General features: G+C 39.4%; 1 protein-coding gene across 1 annotated transcript in view; it reads right to left on the reverse strand.

Moving 5' to 3' along the window:
* Positions 1-2,148: 2,148 nt before the first annotated feature.
* Positions 2,149-16,597, reverse strand: part of PRKAA1 (protein kinase, AMP-activated, alpha 1 catalytic subunit) — a gene marked incomplete at its 5' end in the record, with an annotated part of 16,571 nt that continues 2,122 nt past the window's right edge. The window contains 7 exons of the mRNA XM_010144096.1: positions 2,149-2,624; positions 4,876-5,002; positions 5,341-5,827; positions 10,725-10,949; positions 11,776-11,863; positions 13,651-13,795; positions 15,451-15,544. Coding sequence (XP_010142398.1) covers positions 2,380-2,624; positions 4,876-5,002; positions 5,341-5,827; positions 10,725-10,949; positions 11,776-11,863; positions 13,651-13,795; positions 15,451-15,544 — 1,411 coding nt within the window. The remainder of the gene's footprint in view (positions 2,625-4,875; positions 5,003-5,340; positions 5,828-10,724; positions 10,950-11,775; positions 11,864-13,650; positions 13,796-15,450; positions 15,545-16,597) is intronic.

Raw genomic sequence — 16,597 nt, forward strand, 5'->3', positions numbered from 1 at the left:
CAGCAGGAACGTGGAAAGAAAGCAGTTTCAACAGCAAGATCTACAAAGCATAGGGAAGTCACGCAACAGACAACTGTTCTGGTTTCAGCAAAGCTGTCAGTCCTCCTTTCTCCCTCCCCCACCCCCTATAAAAATTTCAGTTCAGTCAGAAAACTTTTGGCCACCAAAACTGATTTATCATACCAGCAAAATTTACTTTATTTGAAACTACACATACAGTACACTTCTGCCAGAAACTTACTCTGACCTCCAGATACCAAGACAACGGAAAAACCATGGTTGTCCTAATGCACAAGAGGGCCAAAAAGGTATAGAAAAATTAAAAGCTACCTGTGCCTTGACATCCCACGTTTGTGGTCAGCATTACAAGCAGCAGATACCATTTATAACATACGCAAGAGATCCTAACCTGATTCCAGATGAGGAATAACTACAATTAAAAAGTCTGTGCGTTTGATATATTTGTACAAGTCCATTATTTAATGTCAAAACAGAAGGGAAACAAAAATGAACACACTGATTTATTCATTGTATCAGAAACAATTCATATAAGACTAAAAACAGGACTTAAAAGTAGGATTTACAGTTGGTCCCTGATGCTGGCATCTCAGTCTCATGATTTTAAACCCGAAGCTTTACCAAAGGAAAGCCTTCCACTCAGACACAGCAATACACCCCTGCATTACAGGGACCGTGTGTGACACTTGAAGATAAAGAACTGAAGTTGTAACTTGTACCTACGCACTAGACAGACCACACAATTGCCCGTTTTCGAACGCAGTTACAGCCGTTCCAGGGCTTAAAGCAGCTTTATGTTTCTTCAGATTCTGTGCATGTTAGTAACAGATGCATTTCTGGGCTGAAGCCATTTGGCTTGGATGAAATTGTTGTTGTGTTTAGCTAGAAGTTTTCCACGACAACTCAGTCATGGCAACAATCCCCATTCAGTTTTATATAGTCCAGGTTTCACTGTTCATAGCAATGCCTTGATTTCCAACCTCTCTGTGGAAGAACAACCTTTGAAACTGGTCATGAAGTTTACTTTGAAGAGAACAGTAGTTCTTGAATGCAAAACTAAACATTTTATGACATAGTTTACCGTTTACATCTATTAGCCCTAGATAGAAATGGAGCTGTGTCTAATTATATCCAATTTACAAGAGACTAAATGTTTTTGTGCAAGAGTTCAAGCTGTGATTTTAACCTATGAAGTTCAATTTTCTTCCTGCAACATTGCAAAAACACAAATGCAGAAGGATTTATGTTATTGGTAATTGCATACTTTTTCGTATTAGCCCTCAAGTTGTCATTATCGGTGAAAGAGAAAGTGGACTGTATAATTTCACAATTAATTTAAATAGCCAAGTTTGTTATAAAAGTGGCCTGGGAAAACCTAACTTACATATCTAGTTTCAACTGCAAAGTGAATTCAATACAGTATATGCTAAGTTAACCTGTGATAAGCAGCTGTATCAAAGTATTAACATATTTTTAAAAAATCTATCAATTTCAGATTCTGGAACAGCATGCAAGGGCCCTTAGGCTGTGCTCTTAACTACATGCATGTTTCTAAGGAAAACGATTCTCAGCCTGCAGTAGCAGTGGGGAGCTGCTGTGCTACTACCACACTACGGTATATGAACAGATCAGGAGCTGGCCAACAGTTCCCCTTCACAAAGCAACACTCTCTTTCAGCCCACGAGTTGCCACGTCTTCTCAGCATAAAGTCTCTTACTATTGTTGTGGACTCGATTGTTCTACTCACAGCCCATAGAATATCGCCATTAGTCCACTACAGAGCACCTACAGGCATTTCCATCTGGCTAGATTTCCATGCATTTAATCAAACCTACCTGTTGTTAAAAGTAAGACATTTCAACACATTAAACTATTCTTTATCATTTACTGTCAAATAAGGGGGAAGAAACACAGCAGTTTTAACACACTACTGTTAGAAAACATTGATAGTTATGACAGACTGAGGCACAACTGTAGATGGTGACCAACAGGTCATACTTAGGTCACTGAACTAGTAAGTGTACATTTACTTACAGTGCATCTGATGTACGTATTACCAGTGAAAAACCAAGAAATGTTTAAATGTTATATGCAGCCTAATGTGCATTCATTGTAAAATGTTATGAACACTGCCCCAAGGGCATGTGATTTCCTGCTACTGGACAGCAGACAATCAGAATTCACGCCAGCTTCAAAATAATATATGTTAACTGCCTATAATCATTTCAATCCCTGTGCAAACTGCTTTCTGTGACTAGCTTTTTCAGCGCCTTAGTTAATTTAACTTGATTACAATAGGAAGCATCTGACTATGATCTAGGCATGCTTATTGCTCTAAAAGAAATAAGCTCATCTTCAAAATTACTGTGCAAGTATTTTAATAAGATTTGCACACATCTCAAAAAATTCTATTGTATGACTCCCTGGTCTTGGAGTTAAGTCAGCTGTTGAGGAGTCAAGCGAAGAGCTCACTGATGAGGTAAGGGATGTATCTGCAGATTTTCCTTGTGCATCAGCATCTGCATCTTTTTGACAGGATCTATAGTTGCTCACAGAACCTGATCTCTGTGGAGTTGCAGTCCCAGACTTCGCTTCGGTAATTTCATCTGATGGACAAGGAGGGAGAGGAAGAAAATTGGGTTATCAGTATCAAATCAGTTACTGGAACAGCAAACATCTTCCCCTTCTCACACTTCTAAATTTTGTCCTTTAGAATCTTAATACACAACAGCTTTTGCAAACTGTATATATTTGATACAAAAAAAAAGCTTATAAACAGAGTAACACAGAAGCAAGTGTCCTTATGCAAATTATTCCTGTACTCTGAACTGCGCCCCAGACCCGTTTACATCTAGTTTAGACCAGCACTCACCATTATTTCTCATTAACTAATTCAGTGGCTAATAGTTCAATTTAGATTACTTAAAAACGGGAGGATCATAAGGTTAAGTCCAGTAACACTATTTTGCAGATGCTTTTTGCTAGCAGCTACTTTATTTTTACTCTATTTTCATTTTCTTTATATTTTGTTATCATTTTTATCATAATTCTTCCATACATTAATTGCTAGCATCTACATTAATTTATGTTCGCTTTTGCAAGTTTTCCCCCACAGTATGTTGTACATTTGGGCTGCAGCAGCTTCAGTTTACCTTCAGTATGAGGAGGAAATACTTTCATCCTAGAAATAATATTCTGCTAAAGTATCTCTACTCTCTCTTTAAATACTGAAAAATAGTTTGACTTTCAGCTGGCACCAGAAAAGTTATTTTCAGGAGAAATTACTGAACACAGTAAGAGAGACTGCCTTTTCACATCAAAGCTACTTTAAACTACCACTTGGTAAGAGAAACACAGGAGTTAGTTAACTGTGATGGAGAGCAAGGAAAGTCTCATCAGCTTGTCTCTTGGAAGAGATTGGGCAAATCCATGCACTCGGTTTTTATTTCCTCAAAGGCTGAAGCCAGGACTGCAGCAGGCTGCATGGCTCTAAGCAGTCACCTCCCCTTCAACTGGGATACCATATGTCCTAGACCGCAGCAGGTCAGTACTGGAACATGGTTAGTCCCCTGTATCAAGTACCACTGCATCTAAGCAAGCACCTGGATTGTCAGAAGGAACAAGGCAAGAACTGCACTGCCAGATCACGTCAGATTAAACTGTCGTGATGCACAGCATCAGCCACCCTATACTGGACTCCCGACATACTTCGCTGAACCCTTTTTCCATGCCACATGTATTCCTAGGCATGTCCTCTACACCTGCTGGCTGTACCCAGTCTCTGTTAGCTCCTCCACTCATTTTCATGAGGGTATCCAACCGGGATTTGTATGCTGTGTTACTGTGACTCTATAAAACATGCCTTTCTACAGGTTAGACCAACTACTTTCAAGACTTCAGTTACCGCAAACATACAACTCCTATCTTACCATCACTGGTGAGTTGACTCTGCCTGGCAGCTAATACTTCGGTGCAATGGGGAAGACAATTGGAAGGACAAAAGTGAGAATACTCATGGGTAGAAATAAACATAGAATAATAAGATGAAAAAGAAAAAAGTAAAAAAAAGAAAAAGAGGAAAAGAAGTGATGCAAAAGGCAACAACTCAGTACCTCTCCAAAGCAGACTGATACCCAGCCAGTCTCAAGCCTAACTTCCCCAAACCTCCATACCGTTTCTTTACTAAGCATAACATCACATGGCATGGACTATCCCTTTGGACAACCTGGCTTAGCACTCCAGGTTGCCTTGCATCTCCCCCCATATTCTTGCTCATCCCTGGCCTACTCATTGGGTTTAACAGACTGGGGAAAAAGACTCCTCAGCAACAGCCAGAATGCTACCGACACCGTTTTAGTCACGGATTCAAAACACAGCACCATATAGGTTGCTATGAAGAAAATGAACTCCATCTCAGCCAGACCCAGTACAGCAACACACAGTTCAATTCAAATTTAAATGCCTAGATGCCAAGCTTTATCTTCACTAGGAAATGTTATTCACATGCTTTCTTCAGATCTACATTAATGTTTAAATTCAGTGGTGAAAGGCAGTTTAGGTTGATGTGTCACCACTCACTGACCTGTCCCCCTTTTCACTATCGGTATTAGCGCTGGTGCAGACACAAAATGGAGTTGATATAGCTAAAAAGCTTTTATTTAAGGCATGAAGCAGCTAACCATCTGATCACAAGAACATTAGATCAGGAAAGAATAATGAAACACCAACACAGATCTAGATTCGCTTAAACTAATGAAGGGCAACACCTACTTCACATCTAAACAAGAAAATTACAGCATATTGCATTTATAATGATTTCCCATACAACCCCATTAACTTACATAAGCCTTCACATACCATCAATGCTACGGAAGTCCAGTAAGTATGTCCTGCTGTCCACCTGATACAACTGTAGGCTCATTTTGGAATACGCACTTGTTACTGGATTCTTCCTTCGAACACGCAGATAGTACGGATTTACAACCTAGTACAAAAGATATTAGAGATAGTTACCAGAACTGCTTCAGGCTTAGCTGTTCGGGTTTTTTCAGTTTGTTTTTTTTTGTTTGGTTTTTGGTTTTTCTTTACCCAACAGAAAGACATCCCTGCAGTCCCAGTACAAAAGTTAGGCAAGTTAGCAAGACTGTTTTTACATTCAGCACAAACAGCCTGCCCCAAAACCCTTCCTGCACAGCAAGAACAGGTAGTCCGCACAGGCATATGAGATTTTTTTCCAGCACAGGAAAACATTCTAGGCTATGTAACTACAGCGCTCAAACAAAAATTAACTGCTGCCTCTCCAAGTATCTTTTATTCTTTTACCTTCCATTCATAATCTAGTTGTTTAATTGCTCGACAAACTTCAGCCATGATATCATTTGGTCGACTCTGACTCCGTATTCCCAAGTGCCACTTAGCTCTTCTTACACCTTGGTGTTTTGACTTCTGTGGATTCAGCTCATCAAGAGTATGGCGAGGCCGTGGTGCTTCAGCTACTAGAAATGGCACTCTTTCAGGATGAGGGCGAGACAGATGGTGATCATCAAGAAAAGAATCCGGTGGGCTTGTAGCCAGGTAGAAGTCTTTGGCCTCATTCATTATTCTTCTATTATCTATAATGAGATGATAAGCAACTGCTAAAGGGTCCTGATGATTTCTGCTGTATAGACAACTTAGCACTTCCTCTTCAGTGCATTCAAACTTCTCACACACTTCTTTTAAGGCTTCATCATCAATCATGGTAGAGCTATATGATGGGTCTTCAGGAAACAAGTATTTTGGAAGGTCCTGCTTAAACCATTCATGTTCCCTGGATTCAAAAATAAAAGAAGTCAGAGTACACATACATAAAGCAAACCTTTTTAATACTAAATTATTTTAAAAATCAAATAATTTGTAGTCTGTACACAAAGAACCACAGTTGTCAGTCCAGATCCTTTTCTGTGCAGCACAGACAACAAAACAGTACCTAAAGGAAAGTAATCACTGCCTTCACAAGATTTTGCTAAACATTTTGCAGAAAACTAAAAAAAAAAAATCCTTTCTGTAAGTTTTTCAACTACCTGATCTCCAAAAATATCTTTATATAACTTGTCAACCTTTTCTATATATAAATGACATATTATTTACTGCCACTATGTTGATTTTGACATTTTCAACTGAAATTCTTACACAACACACTTAAGTTGTTCCTCCCTGAGTACACACATAACAAAATTAAGAAATTTGATGATGAATAGGTTTTTGGTAGATGTTTGGACATGGATTTTTGAACACTGAAGTCTCATGCTCCCCACTCCAAAGAAGGTGCTTATCATTTTTCCATTCAGAACACCCCCAGCTGTCTCTTCAAGACTTAAAAGGGTTGAGGGAAGCTACAGAAGGGTCAATCTGTACCTCTTGGGTACAGAGGACAAAGGAGTCCAAGAAGGCAGGGCATTTAAGACACAAGAACAGCCGTCCCCATGTGTCGTAAGATGAGCCGGCAGCATAGAAGACCAGCCTGGCTAAACAGAGGACTATGGCTAGAAAAGGAAAGTTTATGAACTTTACAAGAAGGGGCAGGCCACTCAGGAAGACTACAAGGATTCTGCAAGGCTGTGCAACAAGGAAGTTAGAAAGGCCTAAGTCCAACTAGAACTGAAGCTGGCTGCTGCCATAAAAGACAAATAAAAACTTTTATAAATACACTAATGGCAAAAGCAGGACCAAGGAGAATCTCCATCCTCTACTGGATGCAGGGAACAGAGTAACCAAGGACAAGGAAAAGGCTGAGGTACTGAATATCTTCTTTACTTAATCATTAATAGTAAGACCAGTTGTTCCCGAGTGCCCAGTTCCTTCAGCTGCAAGACTGAGATGGGAAGCAGAATGAAGCTCCCAGAATCCAAGAGGAAATGGTCAGTGAACAATTGCACTATTTAGACACATCCATGTCTATGGGACTGGATGGGATCCAAGCAAGGGTACTGACGGAGCTGGTGAAAGTGCTCACCAAGCCACTCTCCATTTACCAGCAGTCCTGGCTAACTGAGGAGGTCCCAGCTGACTGGAGGTTAGCATATGTGACACCCATCTACAAGACGGGCCAGAAGGAGGACATGGATAACTACAAGCCTGTCAGTCTATGGAGCAGATTATCATGAGTGCCATCGTGCATTATGTACAGGACAACACGTGATCAGGCCCAATCAGTATGGATTTATGAAAGGGTCCTGTTTGAATAACCTCATCTCCTTCTATGACAAAGTGCCCAATTAGTGGACAAGGAAAAGGCTTTGGACATGTCTACCTAGACTTTGGTAAAGCCTTTGATGCTGTTTCCCACAGCATTCTCCCAGAGAAACTGGCTGCGCATGGCTTGGATGGGCCATATGAGCAGCCATGAGCTTTGCTGGACAAAAAAAAAAAAACTGGCGGGATGGCAGGTCCCAGACACTGGTGGTGAATAGAATTAAATCTGCTTGGCAGCCAGTCACAAGTGGTGTTCCCCAGGGCTCAGTCGACGCACTTCATCCAAACTTTTGCCACATGAGATTTCACCCAGGTCTTTGGATACCTGGTTGTCATCCACATTGCTATAGTTCACCTCCACCACAGCTAATTCCCTCAGATACCTCCCTCAATAGGTGTCCATTTGACTGATGAACCTGCAAGATCTATCTTGCAGGGATACCTGTCAAGGGATACTTGACAGAAGTCACCTCCAAAGCCTGAGGACTCCTGCCCCATTACAATCACTTTGTCTATGGTCTTATCTGTAGCAAGAGATCTCAGCTGCCACCTTCTAATTCCTGACTATCGGCCTCAAAATCACAGCATCAGTGTAACGAGATGAGAATTTGCTCACCTGGTTGATGGCTGAAATCTTTTTTGCATATCTTGTAGATCACTTAGGGATAGGGATCAGGTGGTTTCTGTCTCATTTATTTTTTCAGTCCCTTCCTCCTCCTGTTATCATATCTGCTCTGCTGCAGAACGGGCTGCCTCTTCTGATTCTCTCTCCTCTTACCTCTTAAAAGAGCTTCTTCATCCCTTACTAAACAAGTTCACTTCTGCTTCAATTGATTCTTTTTAATTATAGGAGCAACTGATACTGCTGAAGGCTAGGTTTCTGGCTTAGCCACAGTCCCTGTTGGCATCTTTTCAGATCCAGAAACACTCTTCTCCTTGAAGGTGCTGAATAGTATTGACCAGTGTTGGGAAGGTGCAGGTCAGACCCTAGCACAGTGCACTGAGTTTTGGAAAAGGCTTTTTGGAAAAGCCAGGACATCTTTCTTTTTTCAAACATTCTACCGCTTCATCAGGATCCCACACTTGTTTGGGAGCATGGTCCCAGACCACTGGAGGTTACAGGCTTTCTAGATACCTGCTCATATTCTTCTGCATGCCCTTCCACCCATAATCACACTACTGTGGAGCCTGGGTGATACTCCTATACAGCTTGTTAACCTTAGAAAAATCCAAAACAGCATTCCTCAGAAATAACAGTAGAAGTATTTGAGTACCCAAGAATGTTCAAGTTACTGAGGAGTTACTGTAACAAGGGAGAAAACATCATAGAAAATGGTGGTAAAGGTGCCATTCTGTATCTCCTCCACAAAAAAACCTCTCAGACAAAGAGATTTAATCATCTTCATGAGATGGTATCTGAAGCACAGCAGCAGTTTCAACACAGAGCCCAAATACCAGATTAAGCTCAGGGCCAGTGTTTTAATAATAAATCTCCCAGTCCAAACATCACTAAGCACTACAGAACACACCAAACCGCAAAAGCCAAAAGCAGTCTTGAACGTGTAGAGTAGAAAAGGGAACACGGCCCAAATTAGAAAAATTGTCAAGAACAGGTAAATCATTATCATGACCAGCAATTGTTAAGAGATATAAAAATAGTAAGTTCTGTCTAATATACTCTGGTCAAATCTGTAATTATCTCCGACCCTTCAAGCCCCACACTAGGTGTCAAAGAGGACTGTCACAGTTTAACCCCTGTCATCAACTAAGCACCACACAGCTGCTCGCTCACTCCTTGCTAGTTGGATGAGGGACAGACTTAGTAGAGTAAATGTGAGAAGGAAACTTGTGGGTTGAGATAAAAACAGTTCAATAATTACAAAGACATTTTTAAACAAATTTTAAGAAAAAACCCCCACAAAACTAAAAGCAAGGAAAATACAGGCCAAGAAAGACAAGCAACGCAAAAGAAAACAACTGCTTGTCACCATGTGACTTACGTCCAACCAGCCTCTGAGAAGTGGCCCCCACTGTTCAACTCCCCCTTAGTTTTATTGCTGAGCACAACACCATATGGTATAGAATATTCCTTTGGTTAGCTGGGGGCAGCTTTCCTAACCGTGCTCCCTTCCAGCTTTTTATGCATCTGCAACCTACTTGCTGGCAGCGTGGTGTGAAGAGCAGAAAAGGCCTTGATACTGTGTACACGCTGTAAGCAGTAATTAAAACATCTGTGAATTATCAACACTGTTTTCAGCACAAATCCAAAACATAACTCTATTCCAGCTACTAGGAAGAAACTCTATCCCAGCCAAAACCTAATAATAAACATAAACCAAATAGACCCAGCTGTACTCCGCGTGATCCTGAGAACCTGCCCCAGCACTACTGTGTTGAGCAAAACACACTTTCATCTGAAGCCACCAATTAATTTGGAAGCAGAAGAAGTTCTTCCTAAACCACTATGAAGCACACCCTAGCTGGATGACTGAACCCAGAGAAGTATTTTGTACTACCTATTGCAGTAGCACCTCCCCCTACCACCCTTACACAGTGTGACTGAGATAAACTAAGTTCTTACCCACTCTAGTTTTACAATGTCTAGTTCTTGCAGTGCTTTGTTTTCTGCAAGTACTCCCCCTTGTAAGAAAGCAAAGCGTTAAGGGCACCACATTTTTTGTTCTGTTGAAAGAAGATAAACATTGCCAACTTCCTATTCAACTCTAAAAGAAGCAGCATTTTCACAAAGGTAGTGCTCTCCACAGAGCTTCTTACAAAGGAAACAGGAAAACATAATTAAGTTGCTGCAGGAAATAAAGCTCTATTAGTCACTAGTTTTACTTTTTCTTATATTTGACCTACTGCACACTTGTCAAAGCTATCACCTTCCTCAGAATCTCCTCTTGGAATACAGAGCCCATGATGGTTACCTGGCCTTTAACTTATCAGTATCTGATGCAGTTAATTATCACTCACACACAAATTCATGCCAGAGTTTTGAAGCCAGAAAATGACATTTTGCATGCAGAATATTCAGAGTCTTAACAGTTGATTTTTCAGAGTCTGAAGAAATACGAGTAAAAGCAGTAGTTATCAGATTAAAGAGTTTTAACTTCCTCTCAAGACATTTATAGTACAGAATAGTGGTTCTTAACAGCACACACTATTTTTATCCTCCCTCAAAGAAGCCAGTACAGTGTAGCTTTTGCAGCTTTGCTACGGCAGTCTTAAACCAAGAATTTCTAAGGATTTCTGTATGTAATACATGTAATTTGATTTACTGTGACGTCCAGTAGATACTTCACTGGCCACTGGAAATGAGAACCATCAGAGCTAAAGCCAAATCACCAGAAGCTGAATATTTCAACTCAGTCTATAAAACACAGGCAAGTTCTATGAGTGATTTCTTTGTTCTGTTTGCACTGGGATTATCATTCCAGCATCCTGTGATCAGGCAACAGTTAGTGTTTTACCTAATGTCTCTGATCGTCGCTCTCTTCATTGGATCCACTTGCAGCATGTGCTTCAAAAGACTAATTACAGATGGATTCAGGTACTGAGGGGTATAAAAGATACCATCACATATCTTCTTAAAAAGAGTTGGCACGTGATCATCATCAAATGGAAGCGTTCCACATAATAAAGCATAGAGAATAACCCCACTGCTCCAAATATCTACTTCTGGACCTGCATATAATCTGGGAAAAAGTCAACTATTAGTGATTTGTGTTTAATACATTTAAATAGATTTTTTTCTCCCCTCTACTTTCTTACATTGTATCACAATAATTAGAAGTGTACAAACTTGGGACAACTAATCTGCAAGTACCACACCATTTCAGTTCTGTGCATTACCTCCCTTTAACTTTAGTGCCCTGTTATGTATTTGAAGGGACACAAGTACACAAAACCGTGTGGCAAACTGAAAGAAACTTGCACTTCCTACTAAGAAAGCCCACGTTATATGTTGTTATCACTGTTTTAGCAGAATCCATGCAAAGTTATCTATCCCCTCAAACTGGGAGGCTGACAAGTTTAAGACAAGTCTGTATAGCCAAGCTTGTCACATATTCTGTACTACTGCCAGAAAAAATGGACATTTAGCTTCTCATCAGCAAAAGGTATTATTAGGGTGGGTAGCTGAAAGCAGTAGAGCCCAAAAAAGCGAAAGTTAGCTTCTGACTGAGTACCTACTCTGCAGCAGACAGTGCACTGCTACTGAACATCACAGCACACTTTCCCTGTAATTCTACCTATATCTCTACTTCCAAAACCTGACCTGTGACAGAGACTTTTAAACCAATTCAGGTGCACTATACACATAGTTTGTGTATAGTTTGGGGCATTAGACAACACCTCCACCTTACAAAACTATTCAATGCTAGTTCACAGAAGCTGTAAATACTCAGGACAAATTATCATCAAGACAATTAGAAGTCCAGCCCACTGTTTCTCATCATCAAGCTTGTCAAATTCAAGTGACTGAAGTACACGCACATATGTATCCAATATAAAAGAAACTACCTTCCTGAAATTACTTCTGGTGCAGCATAGTTAGGGGAACCACAGCTTGTTCTTAAAAATTCTCCATCTGACATCATATTTGATAGACCTGAAAGTATATAAGAGAAACTATTAAAAATACAGTGAGCGAAGTGATTTCACTTTGCATATACCACCCAGAACAAATCACTAGTAACTCAAATTAGAAAATCAACCAATTTATCTGAGTAAAGAAGTAGTATTATTCGAAATTACTGAAATTTTTAAATGAGCATGCCACATGATCCTCCATTTAGTTTACCATCAATCCATTACTGAACACAACCTAGAAATATTTGAGAACATAGTCATTCCAAGCCAAAAACTAGTCCAATTTGGATTACCCAGGCACAATAAGAGAACAAAGGGAGATGGACAGAGCAGCAAGGCAAGATAGGATTTTGGTCATTAATAAGCAAGTCTTAAAAATGGCATTCCTTCTAAATGCTGAAGTGGAAGATGCTACCACAGCATTTGCCTAAATTCAGTAAGAGAAATATAGAATAAGGGAACTGGGGAGTACACATGACTATCACAACTTAGACACCGACACTCCTCAGCTGGCTCCTGAATCACTACAGTTCAGTAGTTTGATTTTAGATATTCTGTTAGCAATTAAAGTGTAGTTTAGAACTAAGCCATCTTCATTCACCAGTCTTCAACATTCTCTAACATCAGTAAAGAATTATCACTTCTAGAAGAGCTGTGGAAAATACTCTCTAGTTTCATTAGTGGAAACTGCATGATCGAGACTATCGTAAGCCAGAGAACTCAGTCTCTGAGAAAGAACTATGCCCTTTTAGCAATGGGGATGAAAGAGTACAGCTTGGCTGTACTTGCTATAATACACATACAATCTTGTGTATTCCAATACACAAAAGTTATTATTAAGCTCTTGTTTTAATACACTAGTCACAATTAACAAACAGCTATAGTTTTGCTAACCTGAGTTACAGGAAGATATTTTTAGAAGTTCCTGTACTTCATTTCCTCACCACACAAGAAACCAATACAATTCCTGGTGCCCACATACTCAAACACTCGAATATTTTAAAATATACTTAGAATACACAGCATTACCTAGCACCTCTCAGAGAATTCAAAGTGCTTTCTGAGAGCAGCTATTAACCACTATGTCTGCAAGAGATTTATTACGATGATATAGCAGTATGGATACCTTACTAGGCTTACATGGTGAGGTTTCCTGATCTATACAAAACTAGCTGCCAGTACTCTCAGCAGCTGTGTTCACAAACGGCTACTATAAACAATTTAAGCTTTCGGATTAGATAAGCAGGTACATAGAAAAAAACCACAGGATTTTGCAAGATTAGCTGTACTTATTTTACCTTATATGCAATTACATTTTTTCAATCACCTCTTTATAGAGTTTTTAAAGTGAATTTAGAGTAGTTTAATAAGAGGACTAGTGCATTTTACTATAACAATGTAGTTCTTAAACATCATAACTGTCCTTGCACTGTAATTCCAAGAGAACGAAGCATTTGCATTTTACAGACAGTGAAAAAGGCAGTAAGAGCAAATTATTAAGTGGAAAGGTCAGGAACTAAGTCTATTTCTCATTTCACACAAAATACTGTTTAGCAAAATCAAACAAACCTGTTCACAAATTCACCCACTCACTGAAAATACCTGAAAAGAAAGCTTGAGAGGAAAACAAGTTCTACACATGTGCAAGAACACTGTTTCACTTTACATTCATACTCGTCAGTTCTTTTATTGCATGCTATCACCAAGATATTTAAATAAACACATTTTCTTAAATACTTCCCATAGCAATTAACAGGATCTAAATAACACCAGAAACGCAACCAGATATAAAATAGTAATGCTTACCAAAGTCAGCTATCTTGGCATTCATGTGTGCATCAAGCAGCACATTTTCAGGCTTCAGATCTCTATGCACAACCATATGCCTGTGACAGTAATCCACGCCAGAAAGGATTTGCTGGAACAGACGTCTACTTTCCTTCTCATCAAGCTAAGACAAAGGTTGCAAAAATTATGATACATTGGAAGATAACGTGGTTTCAACTTATACGAATTAAAGGAAATTTTCCCACAGCCTGAAGTTATCATTTATAGTTTTGATACTTTATACAGCAGATTATCAGAATTTATAGCAAAAAAAAACTTTATAGGTTAGGTATCAGCTCTAAATTGACTAGGACAAAATACACCCACCACCTGAGAAAGTCACTGAACTTTCTCAATCACGCTTTAGAAATTGATTAGGCAGATGTTATATACTCAGTAACTAGAAACATTAGCACCCGAACAGTAACTCTGCCTAACTGAAATATCAATGAACTTTGACAGTTAGGCAGTGTTAAGATTTAGGTTGACAAAAGCTGCTGAAAGGCAGCACAGAAGTGATAAACTTTATATGCCAACTTTGCCATAAGCACTAGCTCCAAACAGCAGACTTATCCAGGCATTTCCTATAAACATGCCCTAATAAACGTCAAAGTTTGTTCTAAGAACTAAGAGTATCCTGGCTATTTAAGTGGTTTGTCAAAAGGAACTTCAGAGCTTCCACAGAAAACATTCTACTAGTAGAAGAGAGTAATAAGGGCACAATGGTAGCTTTCCAATAACAGGTTATACTGAAGAAATAGTTTTCAGTTACTCCAGTCATACACATATCCGTCCAGTTTGTACCTATAACTGTAAATTAATCTATCAGAGAGGAAAAATACCATGAGAAAGTAATATATAAAGATCTGAAATGTATTAACATGTAACCATTTCTTCTTTCAGAACAAGATGTAATCAAAAAGTGTATTTTAATTGCTTACAGAAAAATTGATGCTGAATGTATAAAAACAAAGCTTCATTTAAGAAGGTGTGACTGCTACCCCCTGCTCCCAGCCCCTGGTAATACGGTTAGCAGAACTAACACCTTTGTACGGGGAAAGCAGTGCTCTGTGACTGAGGGAGTCACATATTCATGTCCTTTCCCTCATTATCAGGTCCTGAAGGTCTTGTGAACCTCAAGCAGACAAACCAAACAGATTTCCTCTACCCCTCCTTCCCAGCCTCAAGATTCCCGGGCGCCAGGCAGATTACTCCCTTACTGGCCTTGAAGGTCATAGGCGCTCAGCCAACCAAGTGGTGGTGAGGAACCCATCACAGAAGAGAGGAGTGTAACAGCACCCGGAGCACCATCCACAGAAATCAAACAGTCCCAAGTCCTAAGAGGAGAACCTGGACCAGAACTGCTGCTGGACGAGACCTGAGACCCTTAGGTGGCAAAGAAGCCTCCACCATCCTCTGCTTCCTCCAAGGAATAAGTAAGTGATTTGTTTTCAAGTCTTGACTGTGATTGTTACATTGATAGAGCAAACCATGTATTAATATTTGACCTGATCTGCAGAGGATCCAGGGGATTAGAAATCCTAAGCTGAGTTGTATTATGAATTCTGTATTATGCTACTTATAGATGGTATTATATTGATTCTGCCTGTAGAAATTCTGTGCCACTCTTACCACAAGTTTTGTGCTACACTAATAATATCCTGTTAAGAAAATAGAGCTTTAATTATATCATTCTGCCAAGGATCCCTTCAGTGCTGGGTCACACAGGACTGTTGCAAAAGCAGTAACAGAATTCAGTAGAGTTGGACTACTTCTTACCCTTCCGTTTTTACAGATATAATCAAACAGTTCTCCTCCTGAAACATATTCCATTACCATGAAAATGTCAGTTGGTGTACTGATGACCTGGTACCTGATAAAAGAAGGTGTCTGTTAGTCTACACACTCAGTAAAAGATGCTAGTTACATTGGGTAAAAAACAAAGTTGTGCAAAGAGTCACATAAAAGTATACTTTAAAATCATTGAGCCAATTTACAGCTGGAATGACAATATTTTTCAGAAGCTATTTCCTCTGCTTTCACTACGTAATGCTGTTATTGCCAAGACTATCAACGAAATTTGTATTCCCCACCAGGAATGAGGTGGAGGACTCAGTCCAAATGATTTCTACAAAAGCTATTTACAGCTGCAGTGAGGAAAGAATTAAACAGGCCTTTGCTAGCGCCTCAAAATATTTTTTGACCTTAACATGCAAAATCCTGACTTGCTATAAATAAAAAGTATACTTCGAGACTAGGAAAAAAGCTCTTAATAACCACGAATATAATCTTTTACAGAGAGACTTAAATTCATCATTAGTATTTAAGAGTATTGACACTCCTGTTATTATATTTTTATCTTTATACTCCACTTAAGTCTCAAAAAAAAAAGAAAAAGCACAACACAAACCCACCAAAAAAACTCTTAAAGTTTGAAACAACTAGTTTATGGCCAACTTCCCCATTTAACAGATTTTATTCTACACGTCCTTTTCTTGAAGTTTTTTCACATTCTTTCCCCTTGCAGCAGTCAGAAGTGACAGGAGGTAGGAATCAGATGAAAATGCACAGTTCAAGATACTAGACTTAACCATGTAAACAATCAGATTGTAATAAATAGCTGAATTCACACATACACTGCAGAACTGCAACATTCTTCAAAATTCCAGTTCCAAGACAGAAGGGAAAAGTGAAACAAGTTTTCCTTGAATTACATAGAGAGCAATGATTTCAGACTACTCAAGTGAATGTGTGTGTGCACATACATGTGTGTGTATTTAACAGATTGTTAAAATGTTGCACTATGATACTAATCTCCATACCCTTCTGAGGCAGTTATCAACATGAGGATCTTCAAAGATAGTTTCACCTGAAATCTTATAATCCCAAGATGCTTTCCTTCACTGATTTTCTCTCCTTTTCTCTT

The sequence above is a fragment of the Buceros rhinoceros genome, unplaced genomic scaffold (assembly GCF_000710305.1).
Source record: "Buceros rhinoceros silvestris isolate BGI_N320 unplaced genomic scaffold, ASM71030v1 scaffold15129, whole genome shotgun sequence".
NCBI lineage: Eukaryota > Metazoa > Chordata > Aves > Bucerotiformes > Bucerotidae > Buceros > Buceros rhinoceros.